This window comes from Setaria italica, chromosome II, assembly GCF_000263155.2.
Source record: "Setaria italica strain Yugu1 chromosome II, Setaria_italica_v2.0, whole genome shotgun sequence".
Taxonomy (NCBI): domain Eukaryota; kingdom Viridiplantae; phylum Streptophyta; class Magnoliopsida; order Poales; family Poaceae; genus Setaria; species Setaria italica.
In genome coordinates this window covers 1822947-1849256 of record NC_028451.1, presented here as the reverse complement: position 1 = coordinate 1849256, position 26310 = coordinate 1822947, and the positions used below count along the sequence as shown (strand labels likewise).

Here is a 26310-nt window from a genome sequence, read left to right as displayed (position 1 = left end):
GGTGCCTGGTGCGCACCCATGGAGCCGCCGGTAAAGTCGAAACAAATTAGAAGCCACGTGTGTACAGGCTTTGTCATGTTTGTTGTTCAGAAGAGATCAATCATAAAAAAAATCAGCAAAAGCATACGCAAGACGTTTCGAAATCGAGCAACAACAACAACAACTCATATCTCCGTGCACATGCCGATAAGCTTTGTAAGGGAAAAAACTGACAATAAAAAATTTTGAGCAGGAAATGATCAATCAGAAGCATATCAAATCTTCCTGGTACACAGAAGCTGTATTTTCCCGAATTCAAATCGCTTGCTCCAACAGATGTCATAAGAACTAATACAACATAGTCAGGCGATGGATATAATAGGAATCACGATTTATAATACTAATCATAGCTGAAAGCAGCGTGGACACATGTATATCATTGCTGCCTACTTTCGAAGATAACTAAGGGGTGTTTGGATACGAGGTGCTAAACTTTAGCAGGGTCACATCGGATGTTCGGATGCTAATTATGAGGACTAAACATGAGTAATTACAAAACTAATTGCACAGATGGAGTCTAATTCGCGAGATGAATCTATTAAGACTAATTAATCCATCATTAGCAAATGGTTACTGTAGCACCACATTGTCAAATCATGGACTAATTAGGCTTAATAGATTCGTCTCGTGAATTAGACTCCATCTATGCAATTAGTTTTGTAATTAGATTATGTTTAATACTTCTAATTAGTATATAAACATCCGATGCGATAGGTGCTAAAGTTTAACAGGAGGTATCCAAACACCGCCTAAGTAGCATCATGTTTTTCAGGCCAACGCCACCAAAATATTGCAAAAAGGTACTTATTTCTTAAAACAAACCAAGCGTAACCCTGTAGACTGCAAGAATTCCTCAAATGTCTTGTTGGATTCTCCACTTATGTATCCTGAAATTCAGAAACTTACGAACGTAAGTGGTGGTGGTGGTAGTGGTAGTGGTAATGGAAGATTGTATCAGGTTAATGGTGAGACAATTCTCTAGCTTCAGTGTGGTTGATCCGATCCGGGTCTCATGTGAGGGCCTTAAGAGGTTTGCCTTTGTTTAGGATGGTCTTAAATTCTTAATTTTTCTGCTTGATCATTGGTGCCAATTTCTATCAGGCTTTTTGCCTTATTAGTAAGCCTGCAACCCTGCATTTATCGTAGTCTGTGTACCCCAGCTAGTACTTTGGCTTACAATGAAAGGCTAGAATGATTATGTTTGGTTTGATCTCGAAATATTTTTAGAGTCAAGAAAATTATCATGTAACAATGAAAAACCACAACTTCGTATGCAACATGTTACTCCTACCTAATTTCAATTTTGTTCAAGCACTTGTGGCTTGAAATTAGTTGGATACTCAGAAAGTTGTTAGTTTGTTACTTGTAGCTAATCTGGTAAAAGCATTCAGGATCAGACTCATTATATCTTTTCGAATCTTGAATCTGGAACAATGGTCGCCCTAGTCTGGAGTTGAAAACATGCCTGCTTCTTCGCCGCCGCGGCCTCCGCCGTCCAGCTTCAACCTCTCTCCTCGGGACTCTCCCGATTAGGACCGGGACAGAGGCCGCGACCGCCGCCGCCGCGGCGACGACGGCTCCCTCCGAGACCGCGATCGGCACTCCTCCCGCCGGGAGAGGTGGGGGTGTAACGAGAGGAGGGAGCGAGGGCCTGAACGCGGCCGCGACAGGGAGCGCGGGGACCGCCCGGAACGGCGACGGAGATCGGCGGCGGCGCGACGCGAGGAGGAGCTCGACGCTATCAAGGAGCAGTACCTGGGGTCCAACAAGCCCAAGAGGCGAGCCATCATCAGGCCCTCGGACAAGTTCCGCTAGCTTCTCGTTCGACTGGGAGGACGCCGAGGACACGAGCCGCCGCGACACGGGCGCGCACGCGCTCCACCAGTCGCCGCTCCTCTTCGGCCGAGGCTTCCTCGCCGGCGTGGACCGCCGCGAGCAGAAGAAGACGACGGCCGAGCACGAGAGGGAGGCCCGCGCAGAGCTGCTCCGGCGGCGCATGGCCTGTGGTGTGGAGGATGGTTTGGTGGAGAAGAGGTGGAAGGCTGCTGCAGCTGAAGCTGATGCGTATGACGACGCCATCGACATGCCCGTGGACAGGCACTGGTCAGAGAAGGCGCTGGAGGAGATGACCGAACGGGACTGGCGGATCTTCCGGGAGGACTTCGACATCTCCTACAAGGGCGCTCTCGCGTGCCCCGGCCGATGCGGAGCTGGAGCGAGAGCGAGCTTGGGGATGAGCTGCTCAATGCTGTTGAGGACGCCGGATACAGGAAACCAGTCGCCGATTCAGATGGCTGCCATTCCACTTGGTCTGAGCCAGCGTGGTGTCATTGGCGTTGCCGAGACGGGTTCCGGCAAGACTGCGGCTTTCGTGCTTCCCATGCTTTGTTGTGCTTGATGAGGCCGATAGGATGATCGACATGGGTTTCGAGCTGCAGGTTGCTGCTGTCCTTGACGCGATGCCTTCGAGTATAACCCGAAACCTGAGAACGAGGATGAGGAGCTTGACGAGAAGAGGATTTACAGGACTACCTATATGTTCAGTGCCACCATGCCACCCGCCGTGGAGCGTCTTGCTAGCAGGAAGTATCTCCGGAACCCAGTTGTCGTGACGGTTGGTAAAGCCGGCCGGCAAGGCCACTGATCTGATCACCCAGAATGTGGTCATGGTGAAGGAGTCTGAAAAGATGTCACAGCTTCAGAAGACGATACTCAGAGATCTTGGAGACAAGAAGGCCATTGTCTTCTGCAACACTAGGAAGGCAGCTGACATGCGGACCAAGGATCTGGAGAATGCAGGCTTTCCGTGTCATGACCATACATGGATGGAAGTTAAAAGAGCAAGAGAGGTACCAGCCTTGATGATTTTAGAAACCGGCACTGCAATATTCTTGTCGCTACCGATATATTAGCGCGTGGTAGTGATGTTCCTGATGTTGCCCATGTGATTAACTATGAGATGCCTAATTCAATCGAGGCATACACACATCACATTGGGAGAACAGGGCGTGCAGGGAAGAAGGGTGTGGCAACTTCATTTTTAACTCTGCAAAACACTGATATTTTTTCTTTGATCTGAAACAGATGCTTATACAGGGCAACAGTCCTGTGCCACCTGAACTTGCAAGGCATGAGGCATCAAAGTTCAAGCCAGGCTCAGTTCGTGATAGACCTCTGAGACGAAATGACACTCTCTTTGCAAATCACTAAGCTACACTGCAATGAGTTGAAGGTCTTTGTACTATTATTATGAGGGCAACTTCTTGGAAAGATATGAATCTAGGTTAGTACCTATGAGCTGAGGTGCAAACACTTTCTATGTTTGGAAACTTAGTTTATATTCTCATAAGTTTAGTATATTTTGATGATGATTTAATTTGGCTCTGAACATGTGAATCGGACTGTGACTCATTTTCTATTTCAGCAAGCGTTGTCTATAAAATGCTCTTGTTATATTAAGGTATTATATTGCTTAACAATTGCTGACAACATATGCTGTATTGCATATGTACATCAGTACGTGATTGATTTTGCATTTGAGTCTCAACTCTGTGCTAAGTTATATGTGTTTTCTTCTTCCTGCTATGTGGTTCTTTCTTTTAGTTTTAGTCCAAGACTTATCAGTAGAAAAGAAAAGAAATGAAATCAAGTGGTTCCCCATTGTTTTGGCTTCTTACATAGATGCTGTATGCGTTTAGAATATGGTAAAATGCAGTGCGTACTGTGTAGTACTAAAGAATTTTATTTTATCCCATGCCAAGTACAACTAGAACTATTATGTATCATTTTGGCCATGGTAGGTTTCTTTAGTAATGAGTTTAGAATTTTCATAGAGAACATTAGATGACAAACTGCATTTTGGCCTGTTTAGTTTCAGCGTTTGACCATCCATGTGATATGATAACTTAATATGATATTTTGTGGATGCATGATAGAAAATAGCATACATTCTGCGAAGTTTACAAGTGTTTGAATTTTCTGTATGATGATGCTTGTGTTGAGGAACAATAAACTAGGACGTTGTTCTGAACATTTGTAGTGCCAAGTGGTAATGAGTGATGCTAAAGCCAGAATTTGGTCATAGCGAGGGAGTATGAAAACGATGCCATTGTCTTCTGCAATACTAAGAAGAAATCTCAGATGCGTACCAAGGATCTGGAGAAGGTGCTTTTGTTATATTGGATCTTCACTTGGAGGTGACTCTTCATCCTGACTACTTCCACTTACTACTGTTCATGTTTTCCAACCTGAACTCTCTTCAAGCCACAACCTGACAACGGTCAGGTTTCAGTTCATTATTCTATCGCTAAAAGTACATCCATCTGGCATTCTTTGTTTTTTTTTTTGCCTCTTTGTAAATCATACAATGCTGTCCGTTGCAAACCAACGTTGCGTAAGGATCATTCCATCAGCAACTCGCGAAAGCCGTCGTCGCCTCGGAAACTGTCAAACTGCAATCTTTTTCTTTGATTATATATTATTAAAAGAGCCTAATCGATAAGCAAGCGTCAAAGTCGTTGTAGTATAGTGGTGAGTATTCCCGCCTGTCACGCGGGTGACCCGGGTTCGATCCCCGGCAACGGCGTCTTTTTTTTTTTCTGTAAGTTGTACGTGTTTACTTTCTGCTTATACCCCGTTCTTCACTCTAGCGGTCCCTTTTTTGTATGAGGTGACCTTATTTTCTTTTTCTTTTTTGCTTCTGTAAGTTGTGCGCGTTTAATTTTTGTCTATAGCCTCTCGCAATTTTTTTCTTCTAGCCCATACCTTCACGCAGCATTGGCAGGAATTCTCGGAGTGGAAGGAAATTAAATGTGGTACCTCCTTAAACACCATGCTTCGATTAGTGGCCAGCACAAAGGTGCGTTCTTGTCAAATGGAACCTGGTGACTGGGTACGTGAGTGAACACACCAAGTGTGAAGGCAGAGAGCTCCCACCAGCTGAGCAGCTGGCCTTACTGGTGAAGGCATAGAGCTTGATTCGAATATAATTAGTTGTACCTATGTCAAATTCCAAGCTAATCCATGCGTGCAGATGGCCTAATAATGCATCATCACAAGGCTTGAGAACAGCAAACAAGCTTGGAACATATAAAATCTTACCTGCTAGCTGTATCCCAGTTGTACTGCGGCCTGATCGACCTTGTCGGTCACCAGCTAGCGGCTTAGCTTCATTGCGGCCATGGATACTGACCTCAAACTCACCCACCTCTAGATCTAGGTCGTCGTCGACCACCCTCGCCACCGTGGTGGAGACCCACATTATCCTTTCATTGCAAGCCAAAGTACTGGGCGTACATAGACTACGATAAATGCAGGGGTTGCAGGCTTACTAATAAGGCAAAAAGCCTGACAGAAATTGACACCAATGATCAAGCAGAAAATTTAAGAATTCAAGAACCATCCTAAACAAAGGCAAATCTCTTAAGGCCCTCACTTGAGACCCAGATCAATCTCACTGAAGCTAAAGAGTTGTCTCACCATTAAACTGATACAATCTTCCATTACCACTACCACCACCACCACCACCACCACCACCACTACACTTTTTCCAACTTGACCAACAAGCCTTCACCCAAGTACCGATGTTTGTCAAGCACTCAAAAAAGAATCCATTCTTGGTCTCTCACCTGTAGAGGCGCCCCAGTGCTGCAGAAATTAACATATTTAAAGAAATGGCATCAGCTGATTGAGGAATAGGATTACCCGCATTGTGCATTTATTCTTAACAAAGACCTGCACGTTGCTGCTAAGGGAAAACAAAACAGGCAAATATAGCTAATTTACTATCGCCAGCTCCACCAACTAACAGACTCATTTGATTAACCCCTGACTGCAGGAAAAAAAAACACTTAACTTAGTCGCAATTTCTTCTGTAAGTTTAGCAATTTTTGGTCTATGAATTCATAGCATATATCTTCGATGGATCTAACTATTGTTTTTTTTAATTTGAATTTTCTATATTCCCTTGAAAAAGGGAACCCACAAAATCTTTATAGATGAGATTACCATTTATATCCTAATGAATTTACAATGCTGATTACTAAAGATAGGCACTATGCTTGTATCAGCAATGCAGGAACTAGAAACCCATATAGGTAATCACATTCTTGGTTTCTCTCCGGCTAGAGAAATAACTTTTTCATATTAAAAGGATTCTGGAGACCTTCCTGACCCAGCAACACATCATAAATTTTAGGCCAGTTGTCAAGACCGCGTCCTCTGTCCATAATAGGTGCAATTAATGAATAAATTCCCAAGTATGCCTCCCAAAGTCCCAATTCTAAGAATGGTCCATCGCAATTGTATTTGTGACATAGGTTTAAATCATGGTGTGGTAGTCTGCATTAATAAACGCATTGTTCTTCGACACATATACATCTGATATAGTTTCATGCTACTAACAGAAATAGCACTAATCCTGAATATCAGCGAGTCATGATGAAATAGAGCTCGGCAGCAGAATGAAAAAAATACCTTTCTTTAACACAGATAACCATCCATAATTCCTTTGTTGTTAAGTGACACCAACAGATCTTAGCTAAGGAATGCACGTGGCAAAAGATATGTGCGATGCTTGTATTTAGAGCATAAGCGTAGAAACTAGAAACTCGTGTAGGTGACGTTCTTTTCTTAAATGGATGATGGAGACCTTTCTGGCCCAGCACCGCAGCGAAATTTAGACCATGTCAGGACTCAAGATCCCATTCCCAATCCAAAACAAGAGTTAGACATGAATAAATTTCCCAAAGTATGTCTACCCAATTCTAGGAATGATCCATAACAAATAAAAGAAGCCATTTGTGACATAGGTCGATAGCACATTGCTCATAAACATCAGTTATATTTCCATATTAGTAACTGAAATAGTAATAAATCAGAAAATTGGCAATCATAGCTAAGTAAAGTTGTACGTGTTAAAGGATAGACAAGGCTGCAATGCTAGTAGTACCTGGAGTGCAAAAGCTCACGTAGGGAACAACCTTGAAGTTGGAAATGGACTCTACTATCCTCTCAGCCCGGCCGGAGTTTAGATGAACAGTGAATAGCCCATCATCCTTCCCTATGAAAATGACACTGACACTGTCCGCAACGGCAACCACGTAAGGTGGGCGTGCAACATACACATAAGGTGAGACTGAGAAGTTACAATCCGAAACTGGTAGCAGCTTATCAAGGTCATAAATCTGGTGGTTAGCTCACCAAGGACTGCAGAAAGAAGAATATCCATATGGAGACTGTCTACTCAAGAAGATACTGGAAAGAATGAACAGTGATCTGTGTTATGGCATTATATGTCTCTACGTGAAGACTCAAGGAAGAGCTGCAAGATTCAAGAATATATATATATATTTATATATATATGTTGACTTGTTCAAGTCATGTGAAAGGTCAGTCCAATAGTCATAGTCCACTCCCGCGATGTTTGGCATTTGGGATTCATTTCACCTCTGCCTCATTGTTCTCCCTCGTGATCGATAAATGGAAGTACCAGCTGACAATTGATCAAATTAAGTAGGGACCTGATAGAGCACTAGTTCAGTTTTCAACATAACAAAAAGCACACTCTGCACCTCCATCCCACACGGCAGTACCTTCTTGCAATGTTAGTGTTGCCACTGTCATCACTCACCAGCTTCAGGAGAAATAACCACAATGAACATACCCTCATCAAACCCAATCAGAGTGAGGCACTAGCACTCTTCAATTCTTTATTTCCTGCACTAGCACTAGTCAAACAAATGCAACACCTACACTCATCAAACCCAATCAGAGTGAGGCAAACCATGGAGCCGTCAGTAGTAGTCGTGCCTAGTTGTTAAGTTTCCCAATTACTTTCTGTCAGCATTCTCCTTTTATGATTGATTGAACACATTTCAGATTCTACAATGTTGGGCAACGAACACTTGAAAAGTCAGCAGGTGCTGAATCCTAGTGCTGTCAACCAATTGCACTGCACGGTACAGTATGTAGATGCTTGAAATCCGATCAAAGCATCATATTGAATCGACATCATAAAGGAAAAATGCCAGCTTCAACACCCACATTCTGGGGCTGCAGGATGGAGGAAAGGCAACGCCACACAATTCATTCTGTTAATACTAAAGCACTTTGCACATGACTGACTAGGTAGTAGTACTGCACGACTATAGTTACACCAGCTAGGTTTATCTTGTGATCGTGACACCCTATCAAGAATAAACGTTCAGATATCCTTCTGGTTCTGCAGCGTGATCCTGAAGAAACCGACTTTATGTTTCATAGAACACTTGCTCTTCACAGCTCTAGACAGAGTACATGAGTACATGGATAACAACATATCTGGATAATAATCTGCAAGCAGATGGATCAAAAGGAAAATTATATTTATCTGGGAATCTCAGCAGATGCTATGAACTCTTGCTCCAAACTGTAGCATGTTCGGCTACGAACCGAAGGAGTACCACCACCATTAGCTCTTGAATATACCAACAGCTGTATCTCTTGATTATTTCCTGGAGCAACTTGGCACAATGAATTCAACCTTTCCATTCGCAAGTTGTGCAATGTTATCTCCACTTGCTTCATGGTCGGTCTCTCTTCCCCTCGAAGTTTCAAGCACATCTCAGCGAGGGATGCAACACTTATAATCTCTTGTTCAGTTGCTTCTTCGCGGATATGAGCATCCACTATTTCTGTGATTGGCCTTGACTTCAATTCTGACAGAAAGTAATTGAACAAGTTCTGCTTTGACCCTAACTCATCCGTAAAAATGGGCTCCTTTCTTAGGAGCAACTCAAGAAGCACCATACCAAAGCTATACACGTCACTCTTTTCATTTAGCTGTGTAGTTTGGTAGTACTCTGGATCCATATAACCAAATGTACCTTGTACCTTTGTATCAATGTGAGTTTGATCAATAGGAACCAACCTTGAAGCTCCAAAGTCTGAAACTTTTGCAGTGTAATTTGCATCAAGTAGTATATTAGATGACTTGACATCACGATGAAAGACTGATACTGCAGCCGCAGAGTGAAGATAGCAAAGTGCACCTGCAGCTTCGCATGCAATTCTCATGCAATCATCCCATGACAAAGTAAAATTGCTATCTAAGCAGAATGAAGAGCTTGAAATAATGAACCATTTGGAATAAAGTCATATACCAGTAAAGATACCTCTGTTTCAAGGCAGCATCCAAAAAGTTTTACGATGTTTCGATGGTTTATCTGTGAAAGAATGGCAACCTCATTGATGAATTGCTTGATCTCACTTTGTTGGATGATTACTGATTTTTTGATCAGATAAGATTCCTTTGTACACCATACCGTGGCCACCACAACCCAGGATACACGTGGGGTCAAAATTGTTTGTGCTTTTCTCTATCTCTTCCAATGAGATCTTTGTCACGTCCTTGGCATTTTCATACGATGATATCAATTGTTCTAGTAGAAGGCCTTGGTTGTCTTGGAAATGCTTCTTGCGCAGTCGCTTTTGGATGTCTCTTCTCCATTTACAAACAAGAAATATTGCACTCAAGGTAAGAAGCAGAATTGCTATACCAGCACTAAGGCCCATGACAATACCTATAGCAGACAATTATTCTCCTCAGCATTTTTTTTCTTTTTGCCATATTCATTGCAAAATTTAACAGGGTTAGAAACTCCCGTACCGAGCAGGAGACCTCTCTGTATTTTGACCTTGATGCACTGCATTGTTGTGGTATCATACCTTGTTTTGTCGGGGTACTCGGTGCAATGGTAGCTTCCCACAGTGTTATTGCATAATAGCTCCTTCAGTAAATTGAAAAGAAAAATTCAAGCAATCATCAGTGTATTCGTGGCATGTGAAAAGCATAGGGGTTCTACCATATCCCAATTCGACGAGATCAAATGGGATGAAAGAAATTAGAGATGGAGCAAACTGCACCCTGTCTGCCTTTCCCTCTTGCTCTCCCACCACCGGCAAGTAATCCTCCGACCCTGTCGCCGCTAGCCGCCGCCGCGGACGGTCGTCCCGTCCGGGAAGCACGGAACCCCCAGCATTCAGTTTTCCCCTCCTCTTCGCTGAGCCAAAGAAGAAGGACCGGGGGCGGGGGCGGGGGCGCACGAATCGCCTCCGGAGAAGCGAATAAGCCATGGCCCACGGGTGAGGCAGCGGAGCCGAGCCGGTCGCCGGAGTTCGGAGTGCGAGCTGTGGCCGAGGAACGAGGAGGAAGACGAGAGAGCGGCCGCCCTGTCAGGAAATGGGACGCAAGCCACCGCGCTTGGCTATTCTTTTTTTTAGCGGTTGTTCCGGAACCGTCGTTCGCGCTCGCTGGGGCGCCTACCACACTGGGCGCGACCCCACCCCACCTCGCCTCTCCGTGACCGCCTCGTCTATTCTGAAGAAAGCTGATACTAGCGATCAACCATCAAAACTTCAGGTGTAGCCACTCTCCCAAGATGTGCAGATCTTGTTTGGTTCAAAAGACCGAAAGGATGCTAACCAAATCTTCAGAAGGTGTAGCCACTCTCCCAAGATGTGCAGACATGCAGATCTCTTTTGGTTCAGAATGTGTCTTGTAGGGCTGAATTGAAACTGAAAGAAAAGGCAAGTCTGCAAATCAAAGTCAACGAATTCATAGTATCTGGAGTGAAACCAATAAGAAACACTTCATTACCTGCCATATAAGTCTAGCCTCAAAGTCACACATTATTCTATTTATACTGAACACAACATATCATGACTCTATGCTAGCTGTAAGTTGTGACTTGGAATACCCTAACAAACATATTCACCTATCCTGCTACATAAGCTTGTCCCCATCTTTCATAGAACGCTTCCTCTTGACTCCTGCAGCTTCTAGCTCTAGAATCTTACAAGTACAACCATAGCTAAAGTAGCGCGCTATCGAAGACCTCCATGATAGGAACTTAAATTTCCCACTAGTCTTAAAAGCCGCCTAGACTAGGAGCCCCACTCATATTCAAAGGCACCCAGCTTACATCACATCTTGGAGTCTTATCTTTGGAACCTTGTCTTGTGCAGAGCCATATTGATGAGAAAGAACAAAAACTTCAGACGGCGTAGCCATTCTTCCAAGATTCGCAGGTCTGTTTTGCTTCAGAAGATCAATTGGATGCTCACCAAATCTAGAGATAAGCTTCTACAAAGACCCTCTCAAGAAGGTCAAAACCTTGGACCAAATAGGATGTCAAAGTTGTCCCTCAACAAACGGGCAGTGAAATTCCCGGCAACGAAGGAACCGTCCAGTGTACTGGCTATCTCCGTGGCCAGATGTGTGAGCCTTGGTTGTACCTTGGGATCCATGCTTCCAAACGCAAGTGTCTTGAAGAAATACCAGTACGCCTCACGGGGCAGATACTTCAAAGTTACAGCCCGTGTTGTTCCAAACTTTTTAATCTTCTCAGAGCGGCTTGTAACTATGATTTTACCACCGCATGGGACAAACCTTTTAGAAGCATAATACAACCTGTTCCATTCATCTTCATTGAGATCCCCAACTAACTCGATAACAACCAGCAATCTCCTATCTTTGTTTGTAATCGACACATGATTTAGATGTATTCTTGCACATCCGTCTCTGAGAGTAGCTAGCTCATCATCTGTAAAACTGTAGTTTTGAAAGAACAAGATTTCTGAGAAATGATCACGGACTCTTTCATCCTTGCAAGCATGAGCAACAAGGGTGCTCTTGCCGACAAAGATTGGCCCGACAATTGGTAGGACCTCCAGTTCTTCAGCACCATAAGGTTGTGTTTGCAACAGGAAGTTGATGACAATTTCAGATTCCATCTGGCGGCCAAACATGCAGTTTCCTAGGACGAGATGCATGCTGTAAGGCTGGCGGTACAGGTGAGGGTAGCTCGTCAAGAACACAACCAACTCTTTCGCATCAAGGATCATGGAGGTCAATTCGTCAATCCCCTCTTGCAGTCGTTTCGAAATAGGTGTGTCTCTGTTGTAGAAACATAAGCTTTTCAGAGAACTTAGTCTAGACAGAGCTGAAGAGTTAATAATGACCTGACCTTTGGTGTCCTCCTCATGAGATTGGCCCCTAAAGGTGTCGAGCATGCATATAATAGCCTCGATGCATGGCATCTCTCATCATGTGCAGATGCTGGACCATAGCTTGGTTGGAGATGTGCCGCCCCATGGCCTCGTCGATGATGATCTGTGCCCTGAGAAGGACCCTGCTGAGGTGATCCTCCATGTCAAGTGGTGTCGTCTTGGAGATTTTGCCGATGAAGAAATTTATGGATCTAGTGGACAGTTCACCCAGGACTGCAGAAAGGAACATCTCCATTTAGGGATTCTCTCCGTCAGGAAGATAACGCAGCAGCCAGCAGGTGGAGAGCATGAACAGAAGCTATGATATGCTAGTCCACGATGCAAATCTGAAAGCTTGTGATAAATATAGCATTTGAAACTGTAGTGGCTTTTACCAGGCAACAGCCGTGTAGACTGTGAGAGCTTGGACCATATCATCAGAAAAGTCTTTGTAGCCTTCTAATGCTGAACTATGTCTATGTGTATGAACTGTGAAGCTTAGTCAAAGAAAAACTGAAGACCGAGCGCTATCAGAAAGAAAGATGAAGGCTTTGCACTACCGAATTCTTTGTGGAAGTACACTATATATCCATTTTCGGGAAAAACAAAGAAACAGAAATATACATATTCAGAACCAAATTTCAGGCAGTCCCCAGCACACTTACAGCATCTGGAATCCACTACCGAATTATTTTCAATTGCCACATGTCAAGTCGGTGAAATTAGATGGGCTGGAAAGAACTGAAGATGGAGTAAATTCCAACAAAAGCTGAATGAGTTGTGCTTCAGAACTTTAGATCATCAGATGGGAGGTGAGGACCAAGGGCCAAAGCAGGTACCGGATAACCAGCGATGATTGCGTGCGCACTAAAGTTAATGATACAGGCAGATACCTCCGTGCTTGGCCGAGCTTGCCCTCCACTGTCCTCTTCTATCTCCGGCCGCCAGGACCGCGGCAGGCTACGGCCGAGGTGGTCTGTGGCCCGCGCAAGAGACCGGAGGCAGCGGCTTGGCCAGTGAAGTTGGTGGAGACGAACGCTGGCATGCTTGGCCGCGGCGGTCGCTCAGGCTCTCGTGATCCCATCTCCTCTGCAGCTCTCGGCGACTCCGCCTCCAATCGCGCCGCTGCGCAGTCCCGACTCCCGAGCGATGCAGAGCAGGTGAGGAGGCGAGGGAGAGGAACGAGTGGAATGGGCCTTGTGGGCCCTTGGGCGTGTAATTTTGAGCGCGGCAATTCCTTTGGGCCCTCGATCCAGAAATGCCTTTTGCTCTCTCTCTCTCTCTCTCTCTCTCTCTTGGGAGGGGGGGGGGGTGGTTTGGCGGTTGGCGACTTCATTGGCCGAGACTCCGAGAGGAAAGGAGAGGCGCGAGAGAAGAGTCAAAGTCAACGCCGGCCATGACACGGTGAGTCAGCAGTCCGGCCTGCCGACCTAGACTAAATCAATGAAATTACATCCACAAAAATATGCAGTTACTTGCAAACATAAAGGAAAAATGCAAGTCTCAACGTCCACAATTCCATGGCTGCTAAATGGTGTAAGATTAAACCAAACCAATGGCAAGCAATTTACTATGTCTCATGAAAATTCTATGCCTTAGCGTCATGCATTATTTTGCTAATACTACCTCCGTATCAAAATATTTGACGAGCGACAAGTATTTTGATATGGAGGTAGTACCACTATGCTAGAAACGATTTGTGCTGACACAACCAAATTAGCGTGCTGGCGGGCATGATTGGCACCCGCCAGCACAAAGCTTCCTTGACCCGGCGGGGGAGCACCCACCAGCACAGTGGCCTTTGTGCTGGCCGGCGACGTAAGCCCACTGCCAACATAGATCCATCTGTGTGCTAGCGGTCGACCTTAGCCCACCACCAGTATAGATGGGGTGATTTGTGCTAGTGGTTGGCTTATGTCGCCCGCTAGCACAGAACTCGCTATAAATACTCATCTTCATCTTCTTCCCTAGGCAACTTTCCATTTGGAGCTTGCCCAAGAGGAGCTCGGGAAAAGCTCCAAAAACACCAAATCTAAGGGAGAAGGTTTTGCTCTTGATTTCTTTGGAGGAGATGGCTATATAAGGTGAGTTTGTGCCATTCCAACCTTCTTTTTCAACTTCTATCCATCATTTCTAGCTTTATTAGCTTGTCATCTAGATCTAGATCTAGAACTAGAAGAGAGAGGAGGGAAGAAAGAAAAAAAAACTAGAAATGGATTATTTTTGTGAATAAAATTCTATGTCAAATTATAACCATTACAATACTATATTTGTTATTTTAATGTAATATAGAATTGAGTTTGATGAGAGGTTGGAACGGCGCATGTAATATAGAATTGAGTTTGACGAGAGGTTGGAACAGCTCGCCGAGATGCAAAAGAAGGGTCTTTTCAAGCCGAACAGGGAGAGAGATCAGCTAACCGCCGCAATCAGAATCGCGGAGCACTCTGAGCATGTTCGAGGGATGTCATCAATATTGCCCTGGGTAAAGCATTTCAGAACGACCAAGCAAGCTACAGGAAGCGGGACCGTTATAAGAAAGACCTTGAGATGAAGATGAGAGAAATCGACAAGCAGGAGCTGATTGAGTTCTTCACTAGCCAGCAAGTACAAGGGATAACCAACTTTGCCAGCTAGCAAGTACAAGGGATAACCAACTTGACAGCATCTGATGCTCAACGACAAGCAGGCAGAACCAACCCTGCAGCTTGCCAACACAGGATACGTTGCTCCGAGTAGTGCTGGCTCCATTGCAAACGTGAGGTATCCCGTAGACGACATACAAGTGGATACACCATACAGGTTGGTAATGCCTTATGGAAGGAAACAAAATAAGTTTCGAGAGGTCGTAACCGGCATGGTAGTAACAGCTCATGTGTTACCAAAGGAACCCCTGCCAGAATACTTCTGGGTGCAAGTTGTTACTATGTTGAATGAGTCGTGCGAGCTTGACATCCCTACTGATGAGGGGATTGAGGTTCTCGGTGATGCGATGAACGAGTACATACTATGGCATCGCTGAGATATTGTTCTGAATAATGCATCGCTAGAAACCTCACGGCCGAGCCAAGATGTACCCATGCTATAGTCAAATGTTGACACGGAGCAGCCGACGCAGTCACATGTGTAGGTAGCTATCAATGAGGGTGAGCAGCCGATGCAGTCACATGTGTAGGGAGCTACCAATGAGGTCGAGCAGCCAATGGTATCACCTGTTCTAGAAGGTCTCACTGAGGAGGAATGGATATCACTACTCAAGGCGATGAATGGGTAGATGATGTACCCATTATTGATCCAACATCGCCTTCGCCGCCATCTCCACCTCCCTAGAGGCCAGCAGTACCTCGTATGGTCAGCACATATGATCATAAGGCTTCATCAACAGAATTTTAAATTTATAGCTCTTCAAACTATCACAACATTCAACCAAAAAGATTTTAATTTTTTCAAATTTTTCAAACATTCACATATTACAGTTTTTGGGAATATTACACTTAGCTCCGGGGGCGCGCGGGGAAGACGCTGGTGGCGGGGTACCTCCAAGAGATGACCTCGACCATCTTCGATCTTCCCTGCACTAGTAAAACAAAGGCAACACCGACACTCATCAAACCCGAGCAGTCAGCAGAGTGCAGAGTGTCTCGTGTAGTTCTTAATTTAAGTTTCCCAGTAATTTTCTGTCCTAATTCTCCTTTGATGATTGATTGAACACATGTCACTTCTATAAAATTGCGCATTGAACACTTGGAAAATCAGCAGGTGCTGAATCCTGGTGCTGTCAACGAAAACCACTGCATAACACAGTATGTAGATGCTTGAAATCAGAGCAAAGCACCATACTGAATCGACAATATAAAGGAAAAATGCCAGCCTCAACACCCACATTCTGGGGCTGCAAAATGGAGGAAAGGCAACGACAAGAGATTCATTAGATCTCGTGAAAATATAATACTAAAGCACTTTGATGACTAGGTAGTACTATAGTTACATCTTGGAATCTTATATTCTGAAATATGAACCTCCTCATCTGAAAAGCGTTTGACCCTGATGATAAAGCACGGAATCTTCAGAAGGCGTAGCCATTCTCCCAGGATTTGTGACACCCTAAGAAACACATTCAGGTATCTTTTCTGCATGAGACTAACAGTCAAGAAACTAACAATTCGTTACTCCATTTTTCATAGAACGCTTCCTCTTCACAGCTCTAGTTTTTGGCCCTTCAATCTCACAAGTATAGACATAGCTATGGTAAGGAGGTATCCTAGACCTCCATGCTAGGACATCAAATTTCCCACGAGGCATCACGCTCCCACATAGTACATCTTGGAATTTTATCTTTGGAATCTCCTCTTCTGAAGGGTGTTGACACCGATGATCAAGCACAATACATTCAGATGGCGTAGCCATTCTCTCAAATAGTACAGGTCTGTTTTGGTTTGGACTATCAGCTGGATGCCCACCAAATTGGGAGACAAGCTTCTGAGAATACCGTCTCAAGAAGGCAAGCAACGCAGACCAAAATTTGACGTCAAAGTTATCCTTTAGCAAATGAGCAATAATGTTTGCGCTAAGGTGGCCCCTTCGCCCCAGTGTCGTCTTAGCTATCTCCATGGCCAGGTGAGTGAGCCTCGGGTGCATCTCAGGATCCATGCTTCCGAATGTAAGCGTCTTGAAGAAATACCAGTATGCCTCATGGGGGAGAAACTTTAGAGTCAAAGCCCGTGTTGTTCCAAACTTTACAATACTGTCAAACCGGCTTGTAACTATGATTTTACTACCTCTTGGCGCATACCTTTTAGAGGCAGAATACAACCTACCCCATGCCTCTTCATTAATAAGATCCCCAATTAGCTCAATAACAACAAGCAATCTTGCCTCCAAGTTCGATTCAGACACACGATTTTGATGTTTTAGTTCACATTCATCTCTAAAAGTAGCTAGCTCATCATCTGTGAAAGTCTGGATGTGGAAGAACAAGATTTCTGAGAAACGTGCACGTACTCGTTCATCCTTGCAAACATGAGCGACAAGGGTGCTCTTCCCAACATAGCTTGGTCCAACAATTGGCAGAACCTCCAATTCTTCATCAGCGCCATAAGGCTGTACGTGCAACAGGAAGTTGATGACTAGCTGTGCTTCCAACTGGCGGCCAAACATACAGTTGGCCAGCTGGAGATGCATGCTGTAAGGCTGGCGGTACAGGCAAGGGTAGTTCGTCAAGAACAGTACGAGCTCATTTACATCAAGGATCATGGAGCTCAAATTGTCAAGTGCCCCTTGCAGATCTTTCAAAGTCTTAGCACCTCTACTGTAGAGACGCATTGCAGAATTTACTTTGGACAAAGATGAAGAGCGACTCACACCCTGATTATTGGCGTCCTCCTCTTGGTGAAATTGGCATCTGAAGGTGTCGAGCACATAATGGCTCCAGTGCACGGCGTCTCCCAGCATGACCAGCTGGAGGAGCATAGCTTGGTTTGTGATGTGCCGCCCCTTTGCCTCGTCAATGATAACTTGTGCCCGAAGCAGGACCCTGCGGAGGCGATCCTCCACGTCTAGTGTTGTCGGCTTGGAGAGTTTGCTAATGAAGAAATTTATGGATCTAGTGGTCAGCTCACCAAAGATTGCAGAAATAAAACTCTCCATTCTCTCTCTAGAGTGGGATGAAATGGTAGAGATGTATCAAGAAAAACTCTAGAGTGGTTTGTTTTTTATGGAACAGGAAGTGTTACCCCCTACTGGTTATATATATATTATAGGTAAGAGTGGTTACTAGTTCAAGTCATGCAGGTCAGTCCAGTTCAATAGTCCATGCACATGTGTTGACTGTATTCTTCCTGATTGACAAGCACTGAATGCGTTTTTCCCAGCTCCATTTTTTCTTCCAGCTTTCCTAGCTAAGGGGCACTGAGATAGAAACAAGTGTCAAAGTCGTACCAGTTAAAGTGGTAGAAAGTCGATGGTGCACAAAGAAGACTAGTAAAACATTAGAAAAATTGTGTTGACTGAAGCATTGGTTTTGCCATTTTACCAGATAACAATCATGTACACTATGAACTTCAGGTTAGAAGCAGACCATATAAGCCAATGTTTTTTTAGTCTTCTAATACGACTATATGTGTTTCAAGCATGGTCAAAGAAAATAACGGATTCATTACTTTCAAGATTCATCAGTTTGAGTTTTCTTGTTGGTGACAGATCTGAGCAAACCAGGTGTGTGATGCTGCCACAAAATGATAATCTGCATTAGTAATGCATTAGACCAGTGCTAATTTTATGTCAAAATATCTTAAGCTTATGATGTCCTTTTATGTGAATTCGGTGCTAACAATCATGTGCCAAATTTGTTCCATGAACTCTTCAAGGATATATGTTTGCGTAGAGTGCAACCCTCGGCGTTGGTGTGGTTATTTCAAAAAGCATTGGTCCTTCTTTGGCATCATAGTTTCACTCACTGCTCTCGATAAGTCCACTTTCTACATCATAGTTCATTGCAGATACCCTTCATTTCTGTATAGAGAAGGATTAGTGTAACTATTAGTTTTTCAGATCATGGAGTCTAAACTTTTGTATGAGGATGCTCGGAATGGGCAACAAAGAGACCGTATATTTAAAACTTCACCGTGAAAGTTGTTTTCAAGCTCATGTTATTGCTTTAAAAAAATCATCTCTCGTAGCACATATATACAATAACCATGAAGAGGAACCTAATGTGTAGGACAGTAGTGTCTTATGCTATGCTATCTAACAAAAATCAATAATAAGTGCATCGTTATATTTGAATTGTGTGTGGAACCAATAATAAGATCCCAGGTAAAAGCTTTGAAACAATTACTTAATTAGTATATCGACCTATTTGAATTAGGTGGATTTTTCTTTTGCCCGTTGCAATGCACGGGCATGATCTGGGCTGATTGCCTGTCTGGATGAAGCACAAGCACATGATTTGTCAATAGCCGACCCCTTTGTAGGGTTTCTAGGAGTGCACCGTTTTGATGGAACTTGATTAGTCACTTGTCTGCAGCATTTTGATATTTGGTGTCTCTGTTCCTAGAATATTGTAATTTGTCAACAAACTGATATATTCTGTTATAACCAGACCTCTTCATCTAATCTTTCTTGACATGGGGCAAATTGTTCTTGTAGGTAAGGAATGCTTGTAGCTTTGCTTCTCATTAATCAATTGAATACTTTTGATTTCACATTAATGATGCTGTCCAGATTTAGTAGCGAGAGGAATAACAGAATTATTTGAGCTTATTTTCATATTATTATTATCTTGTTGAATGCTCCATATATTACAATATAAATGTTTTATTGCCCGTAGCAACGCACGGGCACAATCCTAGTTATCATAACAACCTGACTTGCGTGCCTTCCTTAGCAACCAGCAACTAGTTGCAGATAAAAGCTGTTTCCATGGTTTCCTGACCTATCCATCCAACTACCCAGGAAAAAAAAAGTAAAGCTTTCAGGTGGAGAAGAACCAAACATAACAACTGCAATGCGCCAACAAAGTGAGCCTGGAGAGAAATTTGTACTTTACTAGGCTTACTTCTTATGACAATTTTTTGATAAAGTAATTTTCTTTTGACAATATAGCATTCAGGCACAAGTAACCATGTCAGGGATTACTTCTTCAGTATTGTGCTCAAGCCATGAAGCCATAGCCCACATGATGTTGAACCAAGACATGGCAACTCAACAGTCTTTTCTTCCTCATAATTCAGAACTCATACACAAGAAAAGTTGTTCACACGTGATAAACCTAGCAATATCTAAAGTCAGTGGTATCACCGGCTTTTCTCCATTGCTGCCTCAGATGCCCCACAGGAATACGGCATACATGAATTCCATCATCATCAATTTGTTACATCATTAGGTGCATTTGTTGATAGGGATTTGATTGCACATTTTCATTATGGCCAAGGGCCAAACCAGATATGAGATTATCATAGATGATTGCGCGTGTAGTGGAGTCTAGAGATTTAGTCTATGAATAAATACCTCGAGGTGGAAATCTGGAAGGCGCGCGTAGTGGAGTTTCCTATGCGAATTTTGCACCGTACGCCCCGGCTCAGTCCCGGCTTTTGCTCCCGCCGCCGCTGCTGCGTTCTTCCCTCCGGGCGGTAAGAGAAAAGCCCCACCTCACCAATTTCTCCACTCAGGCTCTGCTCCTCTACAGCTCGCCGCCTCCAATGGCTGCCAATCCCGAGCAGTGGGCACTGGGTAGGTGAGTGAGCTGAGGCAGAAGAACGCGACCGGCTGCTACCTGCAACACGTGAAATGGGCCTTGGGCCTATACACATTCAATGCTAGACCTGCCCTTTTCTTTAGGCCTTCCCTCCTCCGACAGGCGTTTCATTTTCTCTTTGCTGGCATTGGTAATTGTATACATCGCATATGCGATGATTTCTTCATCTATTGCATGAAAGAACGTGTACATGGGCTATTGGGTAAACTACGTAGCCCAATAATCTTTTCAGTGCAGCAGGGGCCCACGACCATGCACGCATCTAGAGAGAAGTGAATCATTCGACATCAGAGTGGTTGTTGCATGGATTTTTTATCTCTTCTTCCTCTTCTTTTGATGCATACATTGCTACTGATTTTGTTGTGTGGTTGTGCATGCAAGCATGTCAAGCCCAACACGTCCCTCTCTATTTTCTCCTTCTCTTATTTCTTTCCTTTTTATTGAAGGCTGTTCTTTCTATTATTATCTTTCTTCCTTGTGTTTATCCATTTTTCTTTCCATTTGTTCCTTTATTTAATTCCAACACTTTGCCTTCTCGTGTTCCATTTCTTTTTTCTTCCATATATTTTTTGTTTCTTTTTTCATTCTATCCATTTCCTTTCATGTTTTTCTTCTTTCATGTTTACTTTTTCCCTTCTCATGTCAATGTGATTTTTCCCTTTCCGTTTCCTTGTGTTTAGGTAGTTATTTTGTATCAAATTAGTTTTGTGAGTTCTTATACAAGTTGTTTTAGATATATTTCCTCTATCCCATAAAATTTATTTATATGTACATATCTGTTCACTATATAAAATTATCTATTCACGTGTGTGTATATTTTGTTCACGTTTATAGATTTATTTGTTCATGATGTTATGATATTTGTTCATGATGTTATAATATTTGTTCGATTTATATACTAAATTGTTCGACAGTCATGATATTTTGTTCGCTTTATAAAATAAATTATTTGACAGTAAAAATGATGTTATAATATTTGTTTGAGATGTTAATTATTTATTATTTTATATAAACTAAATTATTAGTTTGTAATAATAACTAGTTTACATGTGGTTCCTATTTTTTAGATTGATTTGATTATGATGCTAAATTATTTGTTGGATCATTTAGGCTAAGTTGTTCGACGTTGTGGATTTATTCGATTTATTTGTTCATGATGTTCAGTTTTTATTTTTTTTCCTATACAATCAAATGTTCATGATGCTGAGTCTTTTTGTTCGCATTATGCTATTTTTTGCTCGTCATGTTTAATATTTTGTTCTTAGAAAATATTAATTTATTCGTGGTATTCAAGAATTTGTTTGCATTACTCACAACTAAATAATTCATATTTAAAAAATATTTTCAAAAAAAATATTACCAAAACATAGTTAAGTGGGGTCTTGTTTTGAAGATTTTGTCGTAGGAAATACAGTGGTGCAATCGGAATCCAATTTGGATGCTCGGTTTATGAGCTATGACTTTTTTAAATTTCAAAACTACATGGGTATGGGTGATGTCATCAACTTTGTCTTCTCTTGCATGCATGCATGGAACGGTTGTTTCTTTATTCCTCTTGGCACATGATTTTCATGATAAAGCTGGATCTTATTGTTCCTTATGACGCTCGATGATAAATATAGAAGGTGACATTGGAGGATTTTGTCGCCTCTTGTGACACATAGACGCACCCTGTGGCACTTGTCCTTTTTTATCAAGAGGGTGAGAAAGATGGTAAAGAAAGTTCTCACATAAAAAAGGAAAAAGGTTTTCCCCAAAGTTGTAGGATAATACAAAATTTTGGGAAATAAAATTAATTGGCTATTCAATTTTCCATCAATAAATATTTGTTTCTAGCCATCGAAAAGGGATAAAAAAATTCTGTTACTGGCTAACCAGAAAGGAAAACAACCTCACATTAGTTTTCCTCCAAAATTCCTATAGATCCATGCATCCCATAAGACTCCTTCATAGGGTGCAATCCTTTGTTCCAAAGAAAAACAGGAAATTTTCTTATAGAATTAGAATCCATCAAATACTAAATTTTCTTATACGATTGGAATCCATCAAATATTGTTTTCCTTTTGTTCTAGAGGAATAAGGAGTGAGAAGGTGCGTAGGGCATTTTTGCCTTTAGGTTTCACATGGGGTAAGAAGGATATTTTATATTGATATTACTGTGACTGGGTGCTGAGATGTCCTGTACATGTCATGGATGGACTATATTGGAGAGATTCAAAGTTTCAAACCTTGCAAGAGAATTTTCAAAGACTAGGTGGAGAAATCTAATTTTATGAGAACCAAATCGAATTAAACTTCAGGGACCACAAAGTCTATTTCGCTAGCTAGAACCGAGACTTTTCAACCTGCTTACCCAATCGTCGAACCATCATTTGACCTTTTTTGTGATATACAAAAATTATCCAATGTCTTATAAAAAAACAAGAAAGGTTATCCAGTGACAGTGAGCATCAGCTTGCGAGAAAATTGACGCAAGTAGCTAGCGACTGCACTGCAACTTTCAATTGTCTGCACACCTCCACTTTATATACCTACTACCTGTGTTCGCATCATTTTTAGTACAACAGTTACGTCGAGATGCTATGGTAATTTTCTCGCAAATAAATGTTATGGTAATTAATTCTAGAGTTGCTATTCACCTGCCCTAAAAACACTGGACTTCCAAAACCTTCTTAAGGTGGCTAAGTAATACATATGCATATATCCATTCTAAAATTTAAGGCATTTTAGTTTGTCATAAGTCATCACGCGCTTCTCGCCGTCATCAACGGTCAGTTGTACATGTCAGTGCTGAGGTCAGGCTTCTAAATGAGGTGAGAGTTGTGTCGGTTACGGTTCCAACTCCACAGCACGACTGACCCAGCCTGATCCATACCAAAAGATAAAAAGAAAAGGAACTGGGGAGAGATATGCTGCAGTACATGCCGGGCAGGAGCTAAGAACTAGGATGGCCTGTGAGGCTACCAACAAGATTGGATTACCCCCTGTCCAAAGCTTCTTCACCATCCTCCTAATCATATGTCCACTGTTCTTCTCCCACTTCAAACCATGCACATGCTCCAGCTCCAACCAGAATCGGATTGCTAGGTACTCCTGGAACATCACCTTCGAGCAGATGAACCAGGGCCTCTTGTTCCGCCGCGGCGACGGATCGTCGGTGACCTTACAACCAGGCAGCCTCGGCTACTACATGAGGAATTCATCTCAGCTTGGGTTCAACCTGACCGATCCGGGGTGGTTCGTCATCCCCAAATGGTCTGATCCATGGAAGACGAGCCGCCGCGGTGACGAAAGGATGGACCTGCATGAGGCATCTTTCAGCATCGTCTTCACCTTGACCGTAGAAAGCCTAAGCACTCTCTTATTCGACATCCTCCCAAGACTTGAGCCTCCGTCTGGCGACCCTGGGTATTTTACCCGCTTTAAGCCCATGAGCTTTGAGCCTGTCAAGATCGACACACTGGAGAACACAGCGTTTCATTCTGGAAGAACAATCCGGGTTACCTTCCAGCCACCGGAAAACGATGATCCTAACAATAATGCAGGGAGACGATACGGCGTGCGGATCGATTACGATCGCGTTGCGCACAGCCTCTCTGTCTACCTAGTTCTTGATGGATGAACAGAGACGGTGCCTGACGAAGCCACATTGCAACTGGATGCCAGAGACGCCCTTTCTCCGGATGGCTTAGTCTTGGCCCTCTCGTCCACCATGGGTCAGCTCTTGCAGCTCCATACCTGGAGCTTCACGATCGAGTTCCCGGAGACTGTGCACTCACAGGGGCCCAATACTGTCACCATACTGTCTTCCGTCCTCGGGTCAGCGGCTGCAGCATCCGCCATTGCCGCTGCTGTCTACCTCTACTTGAACTCCAAGTACCGGAGGTGGAAGAAGGACCTGGACCAGCTCTCCAAGAACATGCAGTGCCTTCCTGGTGTGCCGATGCAGGTCGACTTCGCCGACATCAGGAAGGCCACCAACAACTTCCATGAGAGCACGAGGCTGGGCCAAGGCGGGTTCGGCGCCGTTTACAGGTGCAGGCTTCCTGCTGCGAAGAAGGGAGAGTTCATGGAGGTTGCCGTCAAGAAGTTCACCCGGGCCGATAACCGGGGGTACGAGGACTTCCTGGCGGAGGTACCGCCTTCGCCACAAGAATATCGTTCCTCTCGTCGGTAAGCTTAATTCTACTATCTCTTTTTTTTTCATAAGTTGTACTATCCATTTATTATGAGATATTCCCTTCGTTCCAAATTATAGTTTATTTTGGCTTTTCTAATGAGTAAATTACATCCACCATACAACAACTTATCAGGTGGATGCAGATTGGTCCAACAACTTGTAAAATAATCAATCTAGTACAATAACTTGATAGGTGGGTGCCAATTTGTCCAACAACTTGTAAAATGCTTAATTTAGTACAATAACTTGACAAATAGGTGCACTTACAATCAGTGATGGAGCTGGAGCAAAGCAACAGGAGGGGCCAGCCTAAGTAATTAGAGAAAGTAAGCTCTAAATAAGCCTAAGTAATTAGAGAAAGTAAGCTCTAAATACTAATGAACAGTAGCCATTTTCTACTGTATACGAAGAAATTGTGTCTCGCAGTGGCCGTGGCCCACTACCTCTGGCTACAGTCCAAACTTTACAATGATGACATTTTAAGTAAAGTAGATGGACATGTGTATTATTATTTTTTGTCAATAAAAATCATAGATCATGACTAGTCTGTTGCTTCTAAACTATGTTCATAACATATTTGTTTATTAGGTAAAATTGAATCAAATTTAGAATTACACCATTCATATTACCGAAAACCGAAAGACTAAAGTCCATAAGAGAGATCATGGGATTTTAGGTTTTCTTTTACGTTTCTACTCATGTATTAAACAATTATAAAGAAGCATATCTTTCTATTATTTTAGCTCATTTTTACTTTCTAAACAAATACATGAGGTTTTAAAAATATTTATGCGAAATTTGTAAAAGGTATTGTTAGTATGTATTAACATATTCGGTTTTTTAGCTGAAAAAAATGCAAATAATCAAACATGTGAAAATAGTGAGGGTGAACTTATCAATATGAAATTAAATATTCCTAATTAAAATTAAATCATTGTATAGAAACAATTAATACAAAAATATAACATTAATTTTTCTAAACTTTGAAGGTTCTAGTACTAGCCGAATATGTTACCATTGCGATACGAATATTAATTGTCAAATAATGCTCAATAACTTGTTTTGACGCGAATATACTCTAGCCTAGCATTAGCAAATATGTTGTTTGTCATATAATTTGGAATGTAGATGCACCAATTTGCCAAGTTATTGCACTAAATTGAGCATTTTACAAGTTTTTTATTAATATGCACCCCACCTATCAAGTTATTGTACTAGATTAAACATTTCACAAGTTGATGGACCAATCTGCACCTACTTGATAAGTTATTATATTAGATTGAGCATTTTACAAGTTAGTGGACCAATCTGCACCCACCTGACAAGTTGCTGTATGGTGGGTGCAATTTACTCTTTCTAAATTCATAGTTTTTGCTATGCATCTAGACATAGTGTATATCTAAGTGCATAGAAAAATTAATGAATCTAAAAAAGTTAAAATGACCTATAATTTAGGATGGAGGTAGTATCTAATAATTAGAGAAATTTCAAAGTGCTTGGAAAAAATAAGAGCCATCCATCCGGTGATATGTTCTTTGTTGTTCATATCTAAAAATCATTATCCAAATATATGTTACAGACCATTTTTTTATAAAGAAATTTTATTAATTTTAAATAAGAAAGATTTTAGATCAAAGTAATATAATCCATCTAAAAACACTCTGCCTTTTTTCATTTACTCCTATCTTTGACTCTTAGGGGGTGTTTGGATCTTTAGTCCGGTCTAAAATTCATGTCACATCGAATATTCGGAGACTAATTAGGAGGACTAAACCTGAGCTAATTATAAAACTAATTATACAGATGGAGG

At 42.6% G+C, this 26310-nt stretch overlaps 2 protein-coding genes, 1 non-coding gene and 3 pseudogenes across 3 annotated transcripts; 3 read left to right on the top strand and 3 right to left on the bottom strand.

Moving 5' to 3' along the window:
• Positions 1-1472: 1472 nt before the first annotated feature.
• LOC101775617 lies at positions 1473-3249 on the top strand (annotated as a pseudogene).
• Positions 3250-4552: 1303 nt separating this feature from the next.
• On the top strand, positions 4553-4624 carry TRNAD-GUC. The gene has a single exon. It is a non-coding gene; the product is annotated as a tRNA-Asp (tRNA).
• Positions 4625-8403: 3779 nt separating this feature from the next.
• Positions 8404-10682, bottom strand: LOC101775216 (annotated as a pseudogene).
• Positions 10394-12437, bottom strand: LOC105913554 (putative disease resistance protein RGA3). Its single transcript, XM_012843948.2, has 2 exons — positions 12045-12437; positions 10394-11974 (listed from the first exon to the last, which is right to left on the bottom strand). Exon 2 carries the CDS (start codon positions 11920-11922, stop codon positions 11185-11187), a length of 738 nt encoding a protein of 245 aa, XP_012699402.1. The 5' UTR covers positions 11923-11974; positions 12045-12437; the 3' UTR covers positions 10394-11184.
• Positions 12438-15915: 3478 nt separating this feature from the next.
• On the bottom strand, positions 15916-17757 carry LOC101774811. Its single transcript, XM_012843929.3, has one exon. The coding sequence runs from the start codon at positions 17710-17712 to the stop codon at positions 16222-16224; it is 1491 nt and encodes a 496-aa protein (XP_012699383.1). The 5' UTR covers positions 17713-17757; the 3' UTR covers positions 15916-16221.
• A 6275-nt stretch (positions 17758-24032) lies between these two features.
• Positions 24033-26310, top strand: part of LOC101774409 — a 4666-nt pseudogene continuing 2388 nt past the window's right edge.